The sequence below is a fragment of the Pongo pygmaeus genome, chromosome 6, assembly GCF_028885625.2.
Source record: "Pongo pygmaeus isolate AG05252 chromosome 6, NHGRI_mPonPyg2-v2.0_pri, whole genome shotgun sequence".
Lineage (NCBI taxonomy): Eukaryota > Metazoa > Chordata > Mammalia > Primates > Hominidae > Pongo > Pongo pygmaeus.
In genome coordinates this window covers 81,594,950-81,617,936 of record NC_072379.2, presented here as the reverse complement: position 1 = coordinate 81,617,936, position 22,987 = coordinate 81,594,950, and the positions used below count along the sequence as shown (strand labels likewise).

General features: G+C 40.6%; 1 protein-coding gene across 2 annotated transcripts in view; it reads right to left on the bottom strand.

The window, feature by feature from the left end:
* SLC25A13 (solute carrier family 25 member 13) overlaps positions 1 to 22,987 on the bottom strand; it is a 209,893-nt gene that overhangs the window by 180,214 nt on the left and 6,692 nt on the right. For both annotated transcript variants that reach the window (XM_054495050.2, XM_054495051.2), the window contains exon 2: positions 2,275 to 2,328. In XM_054495050.2, the coding sequence (XP_054351025.1) occupies positions 2,275 to 2,328 (54 nt within the window). The remainder of the gene's footprint in view (positions 1 to 2,274; positions 2,329 to 22,987) is intronic.

The window sequence follows — 22,987 nt, the reverse complement described above, 5'->3', positions numbered from 1 at the left end:
GAAACTCTACACTGTATTTCTGGGCTAAAAACAAATTTATAAAGAATCTTGCTTTGTTTTTAAGAGACAGGGTCTCACTCTGTCATCCAGGCTGGAGTGTGGTGGCACATTCATAGCTCACTGAAGCCTCAAATTCCTAAGCTCAAGCCATCCTCCTGCCTCAGCCTCTCACTGGGATTACAGGTGTCCAGAATCCTGATTTTTTATGTATAATCCAAATCTCTTTACAAATGTGTCCGTTTTTTTCCTCCCCACAAAACTATCCCTTGCTTTTAATTCATTTTCTTTTGGAGTCTTTATTTCTCCTTTACTTAAATCATTACTTAATTTCAAGCATGTACCGAATCAATATATAACACATATCAGATGCAGGACACCTTTCATATAAGTTACCTCACTGAATCGTTACAATTTTTAAAAATGTTTTATTATGAAAATGTTCAGGCCAGGTGTGGTGGCTCACACCTGTAATCCCAGCACTTTGGGAGGCCAAGGCGTGCAGATCACCTGAGGTCAGGAGTTCAAAACCAGCCTGATCAACATGGTGAAACCCCGTCTCTACTAAAAACACAAAATTAGCCGGGTGTGGTGGCGCATGCCTGTAATCCCAGCTACTCAGGAGCCTGAAAATCACTTGAACCCGGGAGGTGGAGGTTGCAGTGAGTTGAGAAAGCGCCACTGCACTCCAGCCTGGGCAACAAGAGTGAAACTCTGTCTCAAAAAAAAAAAAAACAAGAAAAGAAAAGAAAATTTTTCAAACATATACAAAGTAGAGAGAACAGTGTAATAAACCCAATATTCCATTTCCCAATTTCAAAAGTTATCATCATACTGCCTACTCATTTTCCTCAACCCAACAAAACTGGATTATTTAAAAGCAAATCTCAGAAACAGTAGTCTCATCTGTAAATGTTTCAGTGTATATCTCTAAAACATAGACTCTATATTTCCCATAATGAGAATATTATCAGCCTAAACATCAATTAATACCAACTCCTTAATATCAAATATCCTGTCCATGTTCAAAGTCCTTGATGTTTCAATTAGTTTTAATAGTAACACACTGTGATGAGGAAAGAGAGGCTCATAGATTTAATACCTTTCTACACCATATTCAATACACATCACATTTCTCATTTGACACCCTGGTCCTCTTTCCATACAACTCAGCTGCCTTTTCATAATGTTTAGAAAGACACATATATATATTATATGTGTGTATTAATATATGTTATTAATAATACATCATATATGTGTGTGTGTGTATATATATATATATTATATGTGTGTATATTATCTTACAAAAGTGGCCTTTTCTTTTCCGAGTACTTTAATTTCAGCTGAATAACATAAAGGTGTTTCAGTGTCTGGAACCTGAGACAGACTTTTATTCTATTAATCATTCACTGCCCACTATCACAAAACAGGTGGAAATATAAGATGCCAGTATAAGACACAAACTTCCATGGTGTCTGTTGTGCTCTAGTATCTACTATTATCCATACTGGAGCCTCCTCTCAGGATACCGCAGTCATCATAAAGTGATGAAAATGATGATGACAACAACAATAGGCTTCTACCAGGGAGAGACAGGATAGTCCCATGGATGAGTGAAGGATTACTGAGATGTTTACAATGAGCTTTAAACTTCCTAGGAGAAAACGCTATATGGGTCAATCCTGGAAAGGTAAATGGGTTGCAAAACTGAATACTCCAGCAACCGCTTTTATTCACATACCTTACACCACATGAGATAAAAGAAATTAAAATATAAACCATGTTGTCATCACAGTCAGCTACATTTTAAAAAGCAGATGTATTTGTAAGGCTCTCCCCTCTTAAGACATGTTGGGATTTTCTTTTTTTTTTTTTTTCTTGAGACAGTCTTGCTCTGTCGCCCAGGCTGGAGTGCAGTGGCACGATCTCAGCTCACTGCAACCTCCGCCTCCCAGGTTCAAGCGATTCTCCCGCCTCAGCCTCCTGAGTAGCCGGGATCATAGGCACGTGCCACCACACCTGGCTAGTTTTTGTACTTTTAGTAAAGATGGGGTTTCACCATGTTGGCCAGGCTGGTCTCAAACTCCTGACCTCAGGGGATCCGCCCGCCTCAGCCTCCCAAAGTGCTGGGATTACAGGCGTGAGCCACCGTGCCGGGCTGACACTTTGGGATTTTTTCCAAATATAACAATGAAATAAAGGGCTGTTTGAAAATAATATTTAAAAGTTATAGAACACAAATCAAACAAGAAACAAAATAGATTCCTTTATACTGACCTTCAAAAATATTGTTCTAAGCTCAGCTGGATCTGCTCTCTTGGTTAAAGCCACCTATAAATAAACATAAAAATGTTTATGTTATTACAACAAAGCTGAGAAATCAAGCTAGCCAACTAAAGGAAAATAAATCTCAGATTAAAAATTAGTGCATTTCATTTTTGTAATTAAATACCATGTTGCCCCAGTGCATAAACTATGCCCCCTTCCCATTTTAAATTAGACTCCTTATGTAGCTTCTAAAATGATAAAATTTTATGCAAGGAACCAGTAGCAAAAGCTCTTAATATCTAATGTTGAATGTATATCATTTCTTAAAAAGAAAAGGTGAAACATTGCAAACACCTGGCATTTTTTACCTATAATCCAGTGTAAACAATGCCCTTTCACAGGAGAATTTAAGTATACAAATGTTTGTCAACTATGCAAGAGAACATATTTCTTTTTTTTTTTTTTTTGAGACAGAGTCTCTCTCTGTTGCCCAGGCTGGAGTGCAGTGGTGCAATCTCGGCTCACTGCAACCTCCGCCTCCCAGGTTCAAGCGATTCTCCTGCCTCAGCCTCCTGAGTAGCTGGGATTGCAGGCGCGTACTACCACTCCCAGCTAATTTATGTATTTTTAGTAGAGATAGGGTTTCACCATGTTGGCCAGGCTGGTCTCAAACTCCTGACCTCAAGTGATCTGCCCACCTCGGCCTCCCAAAGTGCTAAGATTACAGGCATGAGCCATCGTGCCCAGCCAAGAGAACACTTCTTAAAGAAGTCAGTGAACTAGGGAAATCATATTAACTCAAGGGAATTACTTCTCACAGTTTCACCATGAACAGGCATGTATACCTCACTACCTGGGCATGCCAAAGAACCTCTCCTCCTCTCCTCAGTTTTTAATTAATAAATCATAAGTCTCCAAAGGTATGATATTATTCTACATATTTTAGAAATACAAGTGGCTGTGGTTATCTTTGAAGAGCAAAAATTGACAGATTAGCTCAGAATGGGTGTTGTGCTTAATTCTCCAGCCACAAAGTCCAAAAACATCGCTGGGGAAAAGCAAGACAAACTTGAACATGGCTTCCCCAGGCCAACACAAAAGAGCCCTTATGTGGAACCAAACAGTGGGTTTATTCAATGTCTCAACACCCAGTCCTCCTAGCAAAAAACGTCATGAGACTGAGTTCTCACCAAGCACAGAGTCACCCCATGATGAAGCCAAGGAGAGGTTCCTGGAACCACCCAACACTGGACCCATGTTGCTATCCACAGGGAGACTTATGCAAATTGTCCTAAATCCCTTCTGTGAGCTAGCGAAAGCTGTTCTGAGATCTTTGGACAATAAGTTCTCTGTCTCTAAATATGGAACCGCCTGAGCTCCTAGGCTCTCCACTGTCAGGAATAATTTTATTAACTAATCACTAGAATGGCAGTAGTCTTTCTGAAACCAGATGGTTGGTCACCTTGTTTCCCAAAGCAAGACTGATAACTCTTCATTTCAGCTGAGTGCTTGTAACCACCAAGACTATTTCTATTCATAAGAATTTGTAATACTTTTTTTTTTTTTTTTTGAGATGGAGTTTCACTCTTGTTGCCCAGGCTGGAGTGCAATGATGCAGTCTCAGCTCACTGCAACCTCAGCCTCCCAGGTTCAAACGATTCTCCTGCCTCAGCCTCCCAAGTAGTTGGGATTATAGGCATGCACCACCATGCCCGGCTAATTTTTTATTTTTAGTACAGATGGGGTTTTACCATGTTGGCCAGGCTGGTCTCCAACTCGTGACCTCAGGTGATCTGCCCGCCTCAGATTCCCAAAACGCTGGGATTACAGGCATGAGCCACTGCGCCCAGCCATGAATTTTTAATCTTTTTAAAAATCCTGAATTAGTAAGTGTTCTCTGCTGTTCAATAGAGGAGAAGAAAATGTACTGCTAGTTAACCTAAGATGAACGACTCTGCTGCCCTAAAAGCTTCAGAGAGGACTCCCTCCTCTCAGGTCTCTATTCTGAGAAAGGTAGGGTAGGACGAACACAAAAGAAGATAGGACAGCATAAAAATGCCCCCATCCTCCACTTTAAGAGCAGAAAAATCTCCTCCTTGATGGTAAGAGTCCCACATCTCATGGAAGTGCATAACACTTTTTTCAAAAGCATATGGTACCCTAAGTTCTTAACTGTTTTCCTCTTAAAAGCAAAATAAATTTTCCACAAAATGAAGTATTCTTGCTGTATCCGAATACCACATCATTTAAAATAGTATTAATTCTTTATGCCATGAACTTTGTAAGGTCTTCCCTGGGCAATGCTATTTCAGAGTGAACTTCCCCTGCCCTAAATTCTCACAGCACATTTCTGCTTAAGGATCCTGAAATGTATATTCAGTGCTCCCCATCAGAACTACACCTTAAAGGGGGAAAAAAAGTGTTCACTTTGTAACCCTCTCAGGGTCTAGGGCAGAGAACACAAATCAAAACAAAGACAGAGAATGACCCAACACTTACAAGGCATGTTGCCTAACATTTACAGTTTTCTAAGCAAGACTATTATCTCATTGGATTCTCACTGCAAATCAGAGTCAGACAGGATGGATATTACTGCCCTAATTTTACAGAAGAGGAAACCAAAGCTCAGAAAGCATCAATTATTTCCCCCAAAAAGTCAGATTAAGTGCCAATCTGTGCTGACATTTCTAAATGTTTTCTGAGCTGAGATCAGATCCCAAATATTCCATCTCTTACCGTAGTGGCCTTCCTACAGACCCACATTACAGGCAGCTTCAAAGTGTTGATAACTTGCATTAGCTGGCAATATAATACAGTCATGCATCACTTAACAACAGGATAACATTCTGAAAAATGCATTGTTAAGTGATTTCATCATTGTGTGAACATCATATAGTGTACTTATACAAACCTAGATGGTGTAGCCTACTACATACCTAGGCAAATGAGATAGCCTATTGCTCCTAGGCTACAAATCTATACAGCATATTACTATACTGAGTACTGTAGGCAAATGTAAAACAAGTATCTAAACATAGAAAAGGTGTGGTAAAAATATGGTTTTAAAAGATAAAAAGTGGAACACCTATACAGGGCAGCTCCACTATAATTTATGGAGCCACCATCATATATGCAGTCCTTCACTGATGAAAACATCCTTATGTGGTACATGACTGCAATATAGTACAAGCCTAAAAATCAAAACTCTCCCAATTTCTCCTAACAGTGTGTAGTGTCTGTCCAATGCTGTGATTAAGGACACGATCTTACAGGAATGGTGGCTCATACCTATAATCCCAGCACTTTGGGAGGCCAAGGTGGGAGGATCACTTGAGCCCAGGAGTTTAAGACCAGCCTGGGCAACATAGTGACACCCCACCTTCATTAAAAAAAAAGAACATGGCCTTAGTGTCAGATCATCCTCAAATAGGGAGCACGACCAACCTCATAAACTCACTGGCCATGTGACTTCGAGGCCGTGACCTCTCAGCCTCACTTTCCTCATTTATAAAACGGGGAGTCCTAGACAGCTAGAAAAGTAATATGAGATAATTACACAAAGTGCTTAGCACCAAAAGGGCCACACAGTTAAAGTGCTCAATAAATGGTATCTATTACTATTTGTATTATTTATCCAAAGATGTTTATGTTCTACCATGTTTACTCCTTAAGAAATCTAAATGATGGGTAAACTGGCTCATAATTTAGAAGGGATAAATTAGCAAAAGAGAAGAGAAAGAAACTCATGGGTCTTGAAACACACTCACCAAACCACTAAATAAACATTGTGGCCATCCTAACTGATCATTGTCTCAGCTACCCTACCCCCAACCCAGAGTTCCAGGTACAGCAAATGGTTAATGATCACCAGAAGATTTCTCTGAGGCCCACTAAAATTTGGCTCAGGTCCTGGTACATTCTATTTAAGGATAGATAAGTATGGTTCAACAGGGGATGGATTCAGAAAAATTACTACCAGCCTCCTGGGCCTCATCTCTACAGTAATTCCATCTATTATTCACCAGTCAAATGCTGTGTGGCTGTTTGGAATTTCCATTTATACTGCTACCTCCCATTCCTATCTTCTTGTTTAAGTGTCATTTGCTATGAATGAAGAACACTTACACAACTTAATTGAAGACAATGCAAAGTTACAATGAGATGTACCAGTTTTCTAAAGGTGTATTTCAATGAATTATACCTGGTGGCAAAACCAATACCCAGGAAGTTCTATAAGCTGGAAAAAGGAAGCCACAGAAATGTAGCCACCCTTTTAAAGTCAATTCAGAACAGCTGTCCAGCATGCATACTTTGCATCACATAAGCTTAGAATTATTAGACTTAGTTCATTCTTGGGCTTTAGAAACCTGGAATTATTAGACTTAGTTCATTCTTGGGGTTTAGAAGAGTCATCAAACTTTAGATTGTTTCCAGAAGGCTTACTTTCACTGTTACATTTTTTTTCTCATATATTAATAGCATGCAAATATTTACAGCTACTATTGTTATAACTGCCTGATTTTCTTTATCATTCTTCTTCTGAATTTGCACTTGTAAGAATAGATTCCAACATTAAAACAAAAATTTTATATCAAGAATTGATATAAAACCAATCAAGTAACTGGTTTTCAAACATACAGAGTAATTCACTAAGAAGAAAGGGGTTCTTTACAGATTACTATGAAATATTATTTGCTAACAGGATAAAGAATTTTGTTGAAATTTGATATCATTTTACTCTGATTCCAAATTTAAGGGAAAAAGAGAGGGTTTTGGTGGTTTTTTTTTTTTTAGTTGGGGGTCTCACTGTGTCACTCAGACTGGAGTGCAGTGGTGCGATCATGGCTCACTGCAGCCTCACACTCCTGGGCTCAAGCAATCCTCCCACCTCAGCCTCCTGAGTAGCTGAGGCTAAATGCATGTGTCACCAGACCCCACTAATTTTTTAATTTTTTTGTAGAGACAGTCTCACTATGTTGCTCAAGCTTGTCTCAAACTCCTGGCCTCAAGTGATCCTTCCATCTTGGCCCCCCAAAGTACTGGGTTTACAAGCATGAGCCACCATGCCTGGCCCAGAAAGGGGCAATGTTGGAACAGAAAAACTCTATGCATAGTTTCTTCCATAAACTGGGAAAAGTCTATCATTATTTAACTTTAGTATGGAAATTTCAGGTCGATTCAATGAGTCTATGCTCCACAGGAGCAAAATTTGAGAATCACTGAATATGTAAAACTTTTTGACAAGATAAACACTGGTTATAATTGTGTAAGTCATCAATAGCGTTTGCAAAACACATACTAGGTAGGTACATCCTAGAAATAAAAAGAAAAACAATAACACAATTTCAAGAACTGGTGTTTTTAAAAAAGCAGGGGGTGGGGGAGAACATGGCAAGAAGAATAAGAAAGTTATCTTTCAGGACAAATGAATTCACTCTCATTCTAATATGAGTTAGAGCAGCCATAGGTAGGGGGTCACCAGAAAAGATATTCCTACCTGCAGGAATATTTTTTAAACAGACTTTCTTACAATGGAATCAAGCCACAGTTGCAGGCTCATTACTTTAACAAATCACAGTGGTACAGAATGGTGTATTCAAAATAGTTGTCAGATCTAAGAGAGGATGGTGGGGAAGAATATAAGAAAACCAACATGAAAATAAGAAATGCTAATGTGAAAAATAAAGTGCAAAGAAAAGCAAAGCTCTCCTCTTTCACTGGGAGGCTGTAGAGATGTGAGACCACCATCTCTGTGAGGGCACCTTACTCCTCAGATCAACCCCAGCTCTGGCAAAGATCAGGAAACAAAGTAGATGCTCCGGAAGTGCTGAATATAGAATAAAGTCTTTCAGGTCAGTAAAAATCTGATATTTACAATGAAAACAGGCAACTCTCTTCAGATCAATGGTTCTCAAAGTGTGGAGACCATCAGCACCACCTGGGAACTTTTAAAAATACAAATTATCACGCCCATCCCAGACCCACAGAATCAGAAACTGGGTGAGGCCCAGCAAACCCCTATGATTTAACAAGCCCTCCAGGTGACCCTGATGCAGTTAAAGTTTAAGAACCACAGCTTTAGATAATGTCCAATTTTAATGTACTGATTATAAGACTTAGGTTCTCAGTCCTCGCTGCATATTCAAGTCCCCTGAGGTACTTTTAGGTTTTACAAAACCCAAACCATACCAAAGGTCAATCAAATGAGAATTTCTAGAATGGATATCTTTAGAGCTTCCTCAAGAAATTACGATGTGTGGGTGGACTGAGAACAACTGCGTTAGAACCCAAGGCCCAACCTCAGCTGCTACGTCACCAACTGTACAGCACAGCCCTTCCTCAGCAATACTTCCCCAGTCACCTCCCAAACCTGAAACATCTGAAAGCCAAGACAAGCACAGACTTACACTGAAAATTCTACCATCATAAAGTAAATATTTACCTTAGATAAGAACTACAAACTCAAAGAGGTAGCTCATCAAAAGCAAGCTTCTGGGTGTGTGTGAGGGTGGGTGGGTATAAATAAGCACGCAGTGACAAGCAGGAAAGGGAGACAGAAGGAGAAATAGTCCTGCATAGTCTTTTGAACCTGAGGAAATAGTGCAGTAGATGGCCCTGAATCCCAAAGAAAAGTATTCTTGGGTGTAACCTAACCACTTAGAAGCTGGGGCCCACCCTCCTTCTTTATCTTCCTATACTAAAGACACTAGAAGGCTGAAACTACAATTCCCAGACTCCCTTGCTGCTATGCGGCCTATGTGCCATCAATTAGATGAAACTGAGTGAGATTTGGCAAACGTTTGGGAGTTAGGGGGCACCTTCTGCTGTTTCTGCCAAGCAAGCACCATTGCTGGAAGTGTCTAGTTTTCCTGTGGCAACCTCCTGCCCTCCCATGTCAGTGGCCACATGGTCCTGAAACACTCTCCACTTGGCAGGCAGCATTGTGACTGCACAGGAGGTCACTGCTGTCTTGGTGGCCTGCTTTGCTTGAGACTCTAGACGTCATTCTTTAGAGCTCAATCTCAAATCTGTTTCTTTACCTTCCCAACAAATTGCGTAAGCCATTTAATACCCTGTAATAAATCTCTCTCTGCTTAAACCAGCTAGAGTAGATTCTGTTCTCTGCAAGTGAGCCCTGACTGATACAATCAGTAATTGCAAAAGAAAGTTTGGAATTCCCTAAAACCACAGTTACCATTAACTTGGGAAGAAGAAAAAGGTATCTCAAACTTAAGAAAATAATTTTTTATTGAAACCACTGAGTCACTCATCCTTCATCCTACAGTTTCCCTAAGACCTAATAAATGAAGAGCAGTCATTATGGAAAAAGTTACTGAAATATAAATTAGTACAAAGGACAAGATGCCCTGTTAAGCATTCTTCAAACCACAACATTTCTATGTAATCAGCTGGCAAAACTTCATTTCACTCAACAGTTGACTTATAAAGTATCAGACACCACAAATGTTAACCCACTGGGTAATTACACCAGCGAGTCATTTCAGAGGCACTAGAGATGTTTATCAGAAGGATTCAGTAGGTTGTGATGTATGTTAGATTTCACTCTGCTCTGTTGCAGAACATAAACTATAAAGCCATCATCATTAAAATTCTGATATTAAGAGGCAGAGTATAACAGTTAAGAATGAATGGTGGTGTTTTAGCCGGGTTCTGTTATGCCAAAAGAGCCTGAAACATACTAGTTCTGGATTTTACTATTATTGTTATTAAGCTGACCTCTACCCACTAGATGGGAGTAGCAACCCCTTCCCCAACAAGCTGCGACAACCAAGAAACTATCTCCAGAGGTTGCTAAAAGAAATCCCCTTGGGGGCCAAACTACCCCACCCCCCAGCTAACAACCACTCCTTAGATGGTGATGCTCTACTTGCTCATCCATGCAACACAATCACCAATGGGAAGGCTGCAATGTACTAGGCCCAGCGCCAGGCACCAAGGAGAAAACACCCAATAAATCAGAAACCCTGCCCCAAGCAGGGAAAGCTGACTTATCGACAAGTGGTTGGTACAAAATGTATAATGATACATGCTATGATAAGGCAGAGTGGCAGGAGAATTAATACACTAATTCTGCTAAAGTTGAGGGTCACAGAGGCGGTCTTTGGAGCTGGATCACTTATTATTAATTATAACGATAACAATGACCAGCTAACTTTTACTGGGTCCTTAACTCTATGCCAGGCATTATGCTAATGGCTTTATATCTTATTTCATTTAAATACTGTATCATTAAAACTCTTTAAGGGGAAGAGTGAGTAATATCCCCATTTTTCAAATAAGGAAGCTGAGGTACTAAAGAGTCTTAAATGAATACTAGTAGATCACACAGCCAGAAATGACCCCTGAGCTCGGGTTATTTAGACACTAATTATAATACCTGGAGGATATTCCCAGAGTTTAGCAAGCAAAAAGGGGGACATACCTTTAAAATGGAGCCACTGGACAACATTGTAATTGTAACCAATTTAAAATAAATTCTTTTTAATTTGGCATTATGATCATAAATGCCCATGGCTCAGTAGAAGGCAGAAATGCCTAGTGCAGAATATTATTCTCCAGTATTTTATGCTGAATTCAGTCTCAATTTTTGTAAGCATCAAGGTTACAGTATAATTAGGAACCAGCTGCAATTGTAACTACCATGCCCAATATAATTTGTTACATATTAGCAAGTGTCAAATTACTACTGCTCCTTAAATGAATAAAAACTGATTGTGCTGTTCTGAAGACTGGGATGTATGTTCCTGATGGGGAACAAAGGAATATAAAAAGTATATGATGTATTTATAAAGTGCTAAAAAGCTCTACTTAGGAGATCACAAGTTGCTGAAGCCCAGATTATGCCATAAAAAGTTAAACACTTCTGAGAGAGAAGAGCTAATTTAATAAATACAGAGGAAGAGCAAGCCAAAAATGAAAGGACAATAAAGAAGCTGCTTCCATTAAATATGCCTTACCTGTCCAAAATTCTGCTATGTATCAACCTCATCTAACTGAAGCACAGTCAAGAACCAGAAGGAAGCAAAAAAGTAAAAGGAAAGGGGCTCTCTGCACAGCTGGAGGCTCATCTCAAAGACGACATACCATCTCACTTGAGTGAGCCCTCCTGGGCCCTATTCCACAGCCTGCAACTTTTGACATGACTCTAACACTTTGCAAACATTAGCTCACTGACACTCAACAGCCCCGAGGAGTAGACACTGTTATGTCCATTTTACAGATGAGGAAACTGAGGCACAGAGAGGCTGAGTAACTTCCCCAAGTCACACAGTTAGCAAGTGGCAGAGCCCTAATTTGATTGCAAATCTATGATTTCAGCCATTATGTGACACTGTCCTTCAGAGGAAAAGAAAGCACAGGATTGAGCAGGCAAGAGAATCCAGAGAGCAAAAGAAAATTAGGACACAGAGTGTGATTTCTGAGCATCCCCCAGTCTGACCTTCAGGGCAAGGGCAGAGAGCTTCCCATTTCAGATACAGCTGTGGTTATGACAGCCCAGTGCTTCTGGCCCTCCTTGCTGTTCCCGGTTCTCCTCCCTTCTCCCAACCTCCTTACTGGTGTAAGAATAGAGAGCCCTGGGCCTGTGTGGCCAGACTTCTGACCTCTTGGGCAACTGCAGGATGGAGACTGATTGCCTTTTGAGCCTCAGCTCTCTTCCTCTTGTTCTCCTAGGATGGGAGTACAGCAGCCAAACAGTGAGCTTAGTCCCATCCACTTCCATCTTCTCTTTTGTGCCCTTCATCCCCCTGCATTTTGTTCTTTTTGCCCTCTGATACCTCCTAGTGCCCTATCATCTCTACCCCCAGGGACTCAGGAGATCATGCAGCAGAAGCAGAAAAAGGCAAACGAGAAGAAGGAGGAACCCAAGTAGCTTTGTGGCTTCACTCCAATCTCTCTTGCCCTTCACTTGTGTGCCTGGAGCCAGTCCCACCACACTCACGTTTCCTCCTGTAGTGACCACAGGTCCCAGCACCGATGGCTTCCCTTTGCCATGAGTCTGCAGTGGGTCCCTTTTGTACTTAATTCCCCTCAGGTAGCCTCTCTCCCTAGGGGCCACTCCTGGGGTGAGGGGGTTAGCCCTTCCCAGTGTTTTTTATTCCTGTGGGGCTTAAAAGTATTAAAGTTAGCTTTGCAATTCAAAAAAAAGAAAATTAAGACACATCAATTGTAATGCATGAACCTTATTTACATGACAATTCAACAACTATTTTAAAAATTTTAAGACAATACGGGAAATGTGTACAATGTGTACAGAACACCTATTTGAAGATATTGAAGAATTATTATAATTTTTTAAAGTATAATAATGATATTGTGATTGTGCTTTCAAGAAATCTTGTTTAGAGATACATAAAATATTTACAGATAAGACGGCCGAGTTTGCTTTGAAAAACATGTGGGGATGAATTAGCCAGGCATGGTGGCATGTGCCTGTAGTCCCAACTACTCAGGAGGCTGAGGTGGGAGGACTGTTGGTTGAGACTGCAGTGAGCCATAATTGCGCCACTACACGCCAGCCTGGGTGACAGCAACATCCTGTCTCCAAAAACAAAAATTTAATTTAAAAAAAAAAAAAAAGTAGGGATGGAAGGAGGAAAGAGGGCATGGCATAAATGAAACAATATTGAGGCCACAAATTGATGATTACTACTGGCTAGATAGGTAGATGAGGATTAATTATACTATTCCAGTTTTGCACTTTTTGGGAAATTTCCATAATGAGAAGTTTAAAAAATGATGCTGTTCTTTCAAGGACTAAGTCAAATGCCTCTTCCTCCAGGATTCTCCAACCAGATTCCCCTCATAGAATGTTTCCTATTTCATGAACTTTGCAATGGAACATTTAAATCTGACTCCACCGCGGCCGGGCGCGGTGGCTCACGCCTATAATCCCAGCACTTTGGGAGGCCAAGGCAGGCGGATCACCTGAGGTCAGGAGTTCAAGACCAGCCTGACCACCATGGAGAAACTCTGTCTCTATTAAAAATACAAAAATTTAGCCGGGCACGGTGGCACATGCCTGTAATCCTGGCTATTCAGGAGGCTGAGGTAGGAGAATCACTTGAACCAGGGTTCAAGAGGTTGCAGTGAGCCAAGATCGCGCCATTGCACCCTAGCCTGGGCAACAAAAGCAAAACTCCATCTCCAAAAAAAAAAAAAAAAAAATCTGACTCCACTGTTAACCAGCAGCATGACCTCTTGTTTTCTCATCTGCTAAAAGTAAGAGAATAACGATTGAATGAAAACAGCACAACTTGAGACAATCTAGCAGCACCTTGCTTCCCAGTTGCTCTTCATATTCAGAGCAGCCTAGCTGATTGAGGCAGCAGCAGATATCTGAGCCCTGCGGGGAGGTGATCTTGGCTTTCTGAACTAATCAGATTTCCTCTGAAGGCTGAACCAGCAGATTCAGGCTGAATTAGCAACAGGTCTCTCTAGCTGATGATGTGGCACTAGTGAAGGGTCATGAACTCCTGGGGTTGAGCAACAAAAATTAAACTGGCTCCCTACCTTTCATCTTATACCAAAAGAACTACAGCTGGATCAGAGTTAATCTTTAAAAGGAGAGAGAGAGAATTCCAAAAAGTACTAGAAAAACGCACAGGTGGTTTCTTATGTAATGTTAAGTAGGGAAGCTGATTTCAAACATGACAAACTGAGAAGCCACATAATCCAGAAGCCATAAAGAAAAAAATGATAAATATTTGACATAACAATTTAAAAAGTGAATATAAATCAGTTAAACAACAATTGAGAAGAAAAGCAACAACAAAATTCGCAATAGATAGGACAAAGGGGCAATGTTCTTCATTTACAAGCGCTCTTAGAACAAATCAATGTGAAAAGGCAAATAAACCAATAGAAAATTGGGCAAAGGTCAAGACCAGGCTCTTCTCAAGTTGCTGTTGGACACCACAAATGGATTAACTGAAATCTCCATGAACCCCCATAAAAAATAATCTAGGACTGAGCTTTCACCTCTGGAACTGAGCTGGGAGGCAATGAAAAGATGATGGCATCCTCAAACTCAGAATCAACATCAGCCTGCAATAAAATGAGTGCGTGAATTCTCAGAAGTGAATGAAACTCCTTGCCAGTGAGCACAACAAAGTCAAAGAAGAGACAGGATATCACCCTCTTGTCCTTCAAGCCACCTGATGACCCAGGGTACTACTGAGACTAGTAGGGCTGAAACAGCAGCAATGGAACACATTGTTTGGACCTGCTGGGAATTTTGCCCTCTAATGTACCTGGGCTTTTTTAATCACAAGGGAGAGTTTCTCTAGGTGCCTCCTTTTAAAGCAGCCTTTCTGTAGTCATAGAGATTCACCTACCTTGGGACAGCATAACCCCTGCCAAGGTCTGTTCTGACATTCTGATTCTCCATCATGTGCTCACCTGGCGATTACCCATGCACAACTCCTCAAGTATTTCCAAATTCTCATCATATTACTTTGTTGGGGGATGGAGGGGATTGAGCAAATGGATTATTAGAAAAAGGTTTACAACAAACCACATACATGCAGCAGAAAATCTCCTTCCCCCTTTACTCTGCCATGTGTTGGCATGCCAAGTAAATGGACAATTCAACCAGCAGTGTCTGAATGCTATGCAACAGTTACTCTGAGGCATATCTGTGTCCAGAGAAGGTCCTTGTCCTCAAGAGTTTAAAATCTAGGAGGAAACAAAATAAATCAGCAGCAAAGATCACTTCCCTTCAGAACCTTGACATCATTATCTCACCCAAGCCATTTTTAAATGATTCAATAACTGTTATGGGCTGAACTGTGTCCCCCACACCTAATTCATATGTTGAAGTTCCAATCCCAGCCCCTCGGAAGATGACTGGCCATATATGAAGATAGGGTCTTTGAAAAGGTTATTAAGTTAAAATGAGATGATGAAGGGGACCCTAATCCAATAAGACTGGTGTCCTTATACGAAGAGGAAATTGGGATACAGACACAGAGGGAACCACATGAAGACACCCATCTACAAGCCAAGGAGAGAAGGCCTCAGGAGAAACCAACCTTGCTGGGGTCTCGATCTCAGACTTTTAACTTCCAGAACTGGGAAAAAATAAATTTCTGCTGTTTAAGCCATCCAGTCTCTGGTACTTTGTTATGGCAGCCCTAGCAAACTAATACAATATCTTTTAATATGGTCCCCATATTCCAGCTGTTCCAATTCTTTTCTTTATTTGTTTTTAACCCAGGCTCAAGCATTGTATTTGGTCATCAGGTCTCTTTGGGAGTCTCCTTTATTCCAGCCTTCTTCATTCATAACACTGACATTTTTGAAGTCAAGACAGAGGTCTTGCAGCATGTCCTACTTTCTGGATTTGTCTGATTGTTTCCTCACGATTAGATTCAGATTAAATATTTTTGGCAAGAACACTTTTAGGTTCATGTTGTATACTTCCCATTGCATAATATCAGTTGGTAACTTAATGCTAGTTTATCCCATTTGCTGATGATCACTTGGTTGAAGCAGATTTCTCCATTGTAAAGGTACTTTTTCCCCTCTGTAAACAGCAAGTAATTTACTAGGAGATGCATTGAGACAATGGGAATTCCAACAGTCTTTTACTGAAAGGCTTCAGCATCCAATGACAATCCACGCCTGAATCAATTATTACTTGCAGGTGGCAAAGTCAATTTTTTTTCCTTTTTCTAATTCTAGCATAGCTTCTACCTTTATTAGCTAGCAATCTTCAGTAAAGAAAGCTTTATCAGTCTATTCTCCATCTCATTTTGGCTCCTTTTAGGGAGTAATAATTATCACTCATTATGTTGTGTTGGATTTTTTTAATTCAATGTGTTACAATCCCTTTCCAATTGATTTGTCTTCATTGTGGTAAAATACACATACCATAAAGTTTATCATTTTGACCATTTTTAAGTATACAACTCAGTGGCATTAAGTACATTCACAATGTTCTATATCACCATTACCCATTTCATCATCCCGAACATAAACTCTAAACCCATTAATATCCAATTGAATTTTAATTGTCATTATTTTTTATAACAATGATATATACTCATATATAGACATACATACATACCTAATATGCATACATACACATAAGAGTGTGTATTTAAATAATGAAAATCACTTTTAACTCAATGCACCAGGAAGGGCAAATGTTAATATTTAAAGTTAGCTAATTAAAACCATTATGCAAAAAGCTGGTGGACTTAAAACGACAACATCTGAAACCACTGACCAAAATGTAACATCACAAGAAAAAACCAAGAATTAGGTGCTTCCTCATGTGAGTACCCAGTACCAAGTACCCAGCAATGTGATGGGAAGCTCTAAGCACCATCTAGGAAGTATTCTAGCCAAAACCAAAAAAGACTCTAACTTGATCAAGCTTTCAGATTAAACTGTCACTTGCAGGAAATACTGAGGCCAAGCAACACCACAAAGATGTAATCAGCAAAGTCCAAATTGTGGGAAATTACAGGAAAGATGACCCAATTCCCTCATCAAATTAACTGCAAGGAAATAACCAAAAAGGGGGCAGGAAAACCGATAGATTAACAAGATTTAAAAGACGTATCAACCAGCCATGTGTGGACTGTATCTGAATATTGATTAGAACAAACCAACTATAAAAACTGTAATCTTAGGACATGGGTTTTAGCATTCCTACAGGGGCTTCAAGAAATGGGAAAATAGAACCACAACCCCTTCTGAAAACTGAAGAGAACTCAGACAAATACATATATATATATCTGCCCACCACTACAGAGAAACGAAAAGAAGTACCTCTTTCTGACAAAGGCTAAAAAAAAAGAAAAGAAACATTTCTGTCTCTGACTGACCTCTATGTTAAACAAACAAACAAACAGGCTCTCTTTTATCCTGCTACCCTGTTGCCATAGCTTTATGGCAAGAAATATGAGCAGAGGTTGTTATGTCCCGTTCACAAACTGCTGTGAAGAATATGAAAATCGAATGAGTCTGGGGTAATACTGGGAAAGTATTAAATTAAAAGTATTGAAAATGCAGCCAAGACCAAGGAGATTTTAGCCGGCTAAAGTTTAAATTTTATTCTGCAGGCAACAGAAGCCACACTGCATAGCAAGATAAATTAAAGAGGGCAATGCAGCACACTGGTTATGTGCTTGGCCTCTGGAGCCAGGCTGCCTGTGTTGAAATCATAGCTCTCCTATTTACAAGCTATGTGATCTTGGGCAAGTTATGTAATCTCTCTGCACCTCAAAGAACTTAACTACTCTGTACAGATGAGTTTCTCGATGTGTATTATGAAGGTGAGAGCACTTACATGTCATAGGATTGTTATGAAGATTGCATTAGTAGATATAATGTGCTTGGAACAGTGTCCGGCTTTTACAAGTGTTATATAAACATATGCTAATATTATTATTATTATTTGCATAACCTTTTTGAGCCTTAGGTTTCTTTATCTGACAAATGAGGTTATCAACACCTTCCCTGCTACCTTGTAGATGATTACAAAGATCAAATAATGAAGCTTGGGTCTTTATATTATCTGGCTATATTAATCCCTGAAGACTTTGAGCTTCTTGAAAACAAATCTAGTAGCTTACTTGTTTTTGGACGCCCAGCACAGAGCAGGCACTGACAAACAGTCGTTGTCACTTATGCCCTTGAATGCATTTTTTAAAGCTGCTAAGTACTGTACCCATGAACACAGTACTGCTATTATCATGGCAACAAGAGCCAATCTTAGAAAAGTCCTTTGGCAGTCTGGACAGAATGGAGAGGAAGGTGTAGGGATGAGATCAAAGGCAAGGGGATCAGTGGGAGCCACAGCAATGGTACAGCTACAAAATAAAGAGGCCCTGAATTTGAACAGAAAAGATAGGACATACACGTTCCATGGCCGTAGAAGGGTTTCACTGATCCACCTCTTTTCCCACATCCAATTCAGGCCGATGGTGTCTCTCCTATCTGCCCATAACAGGTACTTAATTAGAACTAACTAGAAACTTTATTTGGAGAGTGAAGCTGCAGGATGAAGTCAGGAATGACCAAAAAGATGGATTCAGTTATAAGAACTGGTGAGTTCTAGGTCAGCAGAGTTTGAAATATCTTTGAGACAGACAAGTTGAGTTTTCCAGCTCAAACTAAACAGCTAAAAGTGCAGGGCTAGAGCTTGAGACAGCCACCCAGGCTGAGGAGCGTCAAGGAGCCAATACCCATTAAGGGGGCAGGTAGTGCGGCAGGAACTGGAGGGAGGAGACGATCTCAGGCACAGCCTTGGGGGACACTAACCTTCCAGGGGTCCAGGCAGAACGAAGAGAAGCCCACAAAGCACAGCACTATTCACAGTAGCAAAGACAGGAAACCAACCTAGGTGCCCATCAATGGTGAACTGCATAAAGAAAATGTGGTGTATATCCACCATGGAATACCTTGCAGATATAAAAAGAACAAAATCATGTCCTTTGCAACAACATGGATGCAGCTGGAGGCTATGATCCTAAGTGAATTAATGCAGGAGCAGAAAAACAAATATCACATGTTCTCACTTACAAGTGGGAGTTAAACAATGGGTACTCATGGACATAAAGATGACAACTATAGACACTGGGGACTACTAGAGGGAGGAGGGAGGGGGACGAGGGTTGAAAAACTAATTATTGGGTACTATGCTCAGTACCTGGGTGATGGGGTCAACTGTACCCCAAGCCTCAGCATCATGCAGTATACCCAGGTAACAAATCTATACATGTACCTCCGGAATCTAAAATAAAAGTTGAAATTATTTTTAAAAATGTACATTTAAAAAAAAAGAAAGACCCTTCGTTAGATTCAGAAAAAGTGAAAGATTTCTAGATTTTTGCTAAAGTAATGCTTCTCAAAAGGTGCAGCATTAGTGCTGGACCTACATATACCTGACCTGTACAGGGAAGGGAAAAACACTACATTTTTGGCCAAAATTCCTCATTGGTAAACTAGTACATTCTGTTTTAAAGACTAGGGTAAAGTGTACTATCATTCTATATGCATATGTCATGCTGCTAAACACTAAAATAAAAATATATCTTTGCTGGGAAGAAAGAAGATGAAAGAAGAAAGAAGAAGGAAAGAGAAGGAGGAGGAAGGAGGGTGAAGAAGGAGGAAGGAGGAAGAAGGAGAAGAAAGGATGAAGGACGAAGAAGAAGGAAGAAGAAGAAGAAGCAGCCTGCAAAGGAGAATAAAGGCGTAATATGAGAGGCTGGAGGCCAATAATGAGAGGGGACATCATGAAAGCAGATGGCGAGAAAGGAAGGGTAGGATACAGGGTCATGTGAGGCCAGAAATGAGGACAAGCCAACAGGTTTAGAACTGAGGTTACTGGTGACTTTTAGGAGAAGGACATTTAATTTACTTCATTTCACCCAATTAGAGGGTCTGTCTGGTTAAACAGGCCATGAAAATAGGGTTTGCTCAGTAGCTGTTAAATACTTTGCTAAAGGAATTGTATCACTACACAAAGGCATATCCCCCTCCTTACCTCCAAGCAGAACCAACACATGTCTCAGGGTCACACATTCCTCTGTTGCAAGGTCCACCCTAAGGCAAACCCGCAGAGTCTTATGAGGAAATCTGTAGGTGTTTATGAGGCAGCAAATGCCAACCAGAGAGGAGGAAGCGCTCAGCAGGAATGCCATAATAGATAATCCTCACACATAGTGGAGAACAAAGGGAGGAATGGTTCCCTCTAAGAATTCATCAAAAGCAGAGAGTGGTCATGGGACTAAAGGTCTAAGAGACCAAAGCACAGAGGAGTCAGAGCTCCTCTGACAATCTTCTAAAAGAACTCAATATCCAAAAAAGACCTGCTCCCTGACTTTTTTACGCTACACATCACCTTTCAACTCTCCCCACACCTTTCCAACCCTCTATTTGCTGTAAAGCCGTATGACCTAAGCCAGGGAACACTGGCACCACATGGCCCTGGATGAGGTTAGCCCAGGAGAGGGCTGTGAGACCAGGTTTACTCTTTGTAATGCTTCCCTCCTCCAGCACCTTCTCTGATCACAAAAAACCACTGAGACTCTGCAGGAGACAAATGGAGCTTTCAATCAATTTTGGGATTAAAACCTCTATTCTAGGATTATCACAAAACTGTATAAACTTGATGCCTAAGCACCCTGGAGACACCAGGCAGGACTAAGACAAAACTGTCAAGAAAGAAGAGAAATTTGGAGAAACCCCTACATACCCCTCCTTTGAACTGACACACCAGGGACTTTAACTTAATCTCACTGCATTCCTTTCTTACTCCAAGAAGAAGCCAGCAGGTCTCTTGAAGCAATGTGCACCAAAATAACAGTGGTTGTCAAGCTTTCAAAAATCCTGAGGCTCAGGCCACACCCAAGTCCAACTCAATCATGATATCTGGAGTGAGACCCAGGCATCAGCAGTTTTTTATAGCAGTCCAGAAGACTTCAATGTGCAGGGAATCACTGGCCTAGAGCAGTGCCAAAAGCAAAGACATTCATGGGAATTTGGACCAATAACAAATGTTTCTGGGACTCCATTTCTAGGACTCTCCTGGTAAAAAGGGACAGGACTGAGGAGGGAAAGAGTAAAGATCATTCTGTTAACATAAATTCCGAGGCCATCCAGCTCCAACAAGTTAAGAACCCCTAAAACCCAAACAGTGGAGCCACAGATATTTGTTTTAATAATCATCATCATGGTAGCATAAAAACAACTCAAACCTTCATTCCTCCATTCCTAGCACAAAAACTGATTTGTTTTATTATGATATCACCAAATACTTAGTAGAGTTTTTACCTAGGGGAGAAAAAACCCTGCCATTTGAAGAATATCTTTAATAACCTCAATATATTTTATCCTCAATGACAAACCTCTGAAGAGGGTTTTATGATGGATGAACAATGTGGAAGACATGGAGGTTAAATATACAGCCCAAAGCCTGGGCAACATAGTGAGACCCCCGTCTCTACACACACACACAAAAATTTAATTAGCTGGGTGTGGTGGTGTGTGCCTGAGGTCCTAGCTACTCAGGAGGCTGAGGTGGGAGGATCTCTTGCATCCAGGAGGTCCAGGCTACAGTGAGCAATAATCACACCACTGCACTTCCACCTGGGTGAGAGAGTGAGCCCCTGTCCCAAATATATATACATATTATAGTCCAAATCCTAATGGAAACTGGATTAAAGTTTCTACAAAGGTATATGACAGTGGTGACAGTTACACAACTCTGTGCATATATTGAAAACCAATAAATCATATGCTTTAAATGGGTAAATTGTATAGTACTTGAATTATACCTCAATAAAGCAATTAAATAAAAGGTATATGACAATTCCTGTCCTGCAGGGATTTGCGATCTGGTTGGAGAGATGAGAAATACACTTAATAAACACTGAAATGAAGCATATACAGAGTGACAAAGGTGTTCTAAGATAAGAACTACTGGACTGGGATGATCAGGAAATATACACATTCATACCCGATGGCATGCGAACTCTCACACATACACCTTCGCAAATGGAACTCTTGGTAAGGCCTGGGAGAGCAGCGCAGAGGTTAAGAGCAGAGACTCTGAAGACACATTGGCAAGGTTCAAATCAAGACTGTAGTACTTACTTGTTGTACAAGCGTGAGAAATTACTTAACCTCCCCTAACTCAGTTTTCTCACCTGTAAGTTGAAGACAAAAACAGAAAGCACCTACTTCTTAGAATTAAGAAAATTAATTGAGTTACTATTTGTAAGGCTCTTGGAAAAGTACCTGGCATGCAGTAAGCACTAGGTAAGGCAGTTCTCAAATAAAAGTCTGGTTTACACTGAGACACCTACCCCCCTCCTAAGTCATCTCCCACACCTCTCCCATATACTTTACTCTCCACCACGCTAAACTACCAGGCACACATGGTGGACAGAGTGAGGCCACAGCTGCTGGAGCCAGATTGGCAGGATTTGAACCCCAGCTCGATAATTTCCTAATTATCAGATCTTTTTTATTTTATTTTATTTTATTTTATTTTATTTTTTTGAGACAGAGTCTTGCTCTGTCACCCAGGCTGGAGTGCGATGGCGCGATGTCAGCTCACTGCAACCTCCGCCTCCCAGGTTGAAGCAAATTCCCCTACCTCAGCCTCCCGAGCAACTGAGATTACAAGCATGCACCACCATGCCCAGCTAATTGTTTTCTATTTTTAGTAGAGATGGGCCAGACTGGCCAGGCTGATCTCAAACTCCTGACCTGAGGTGATTCACCTGCCTCGGCCTCCCAAAGTGCTGGGATTACAGGTGTGAGCCACCGTGCCCGGCCCTACTTATCAGATCTTAGGCCACTAACATCACCTCTTGGTATCTCAGAGCCTTCATCTATAAAAAAAGGATGACAGTAACTAACTCAAAAGGCTGAGGCATTAAATGAATCAACAACGAAACACATTTGAAACTGAATTTTAAATGAATCAACAATGAAACACATTTGGAACTGAATTTGGTATCTAGTAAGCGCTCAGTAAGTGTCAGCTGCTTTTAGTTTTTATTACCTGCTGTTAACTAAGTGCAGCCTGTGCTCTTACCTCCCAGCCCTTCATTTGTTTCCAACCACTGGATTGGATCTTTACTCTTCCCCATCCATTCCTTCTGAAATACTAGCACTTTTCAGAAGACTTCCCTCACCTCCTCAGAAATGGGCTCTTCTCCTACTGCTCCCACAAACCTTG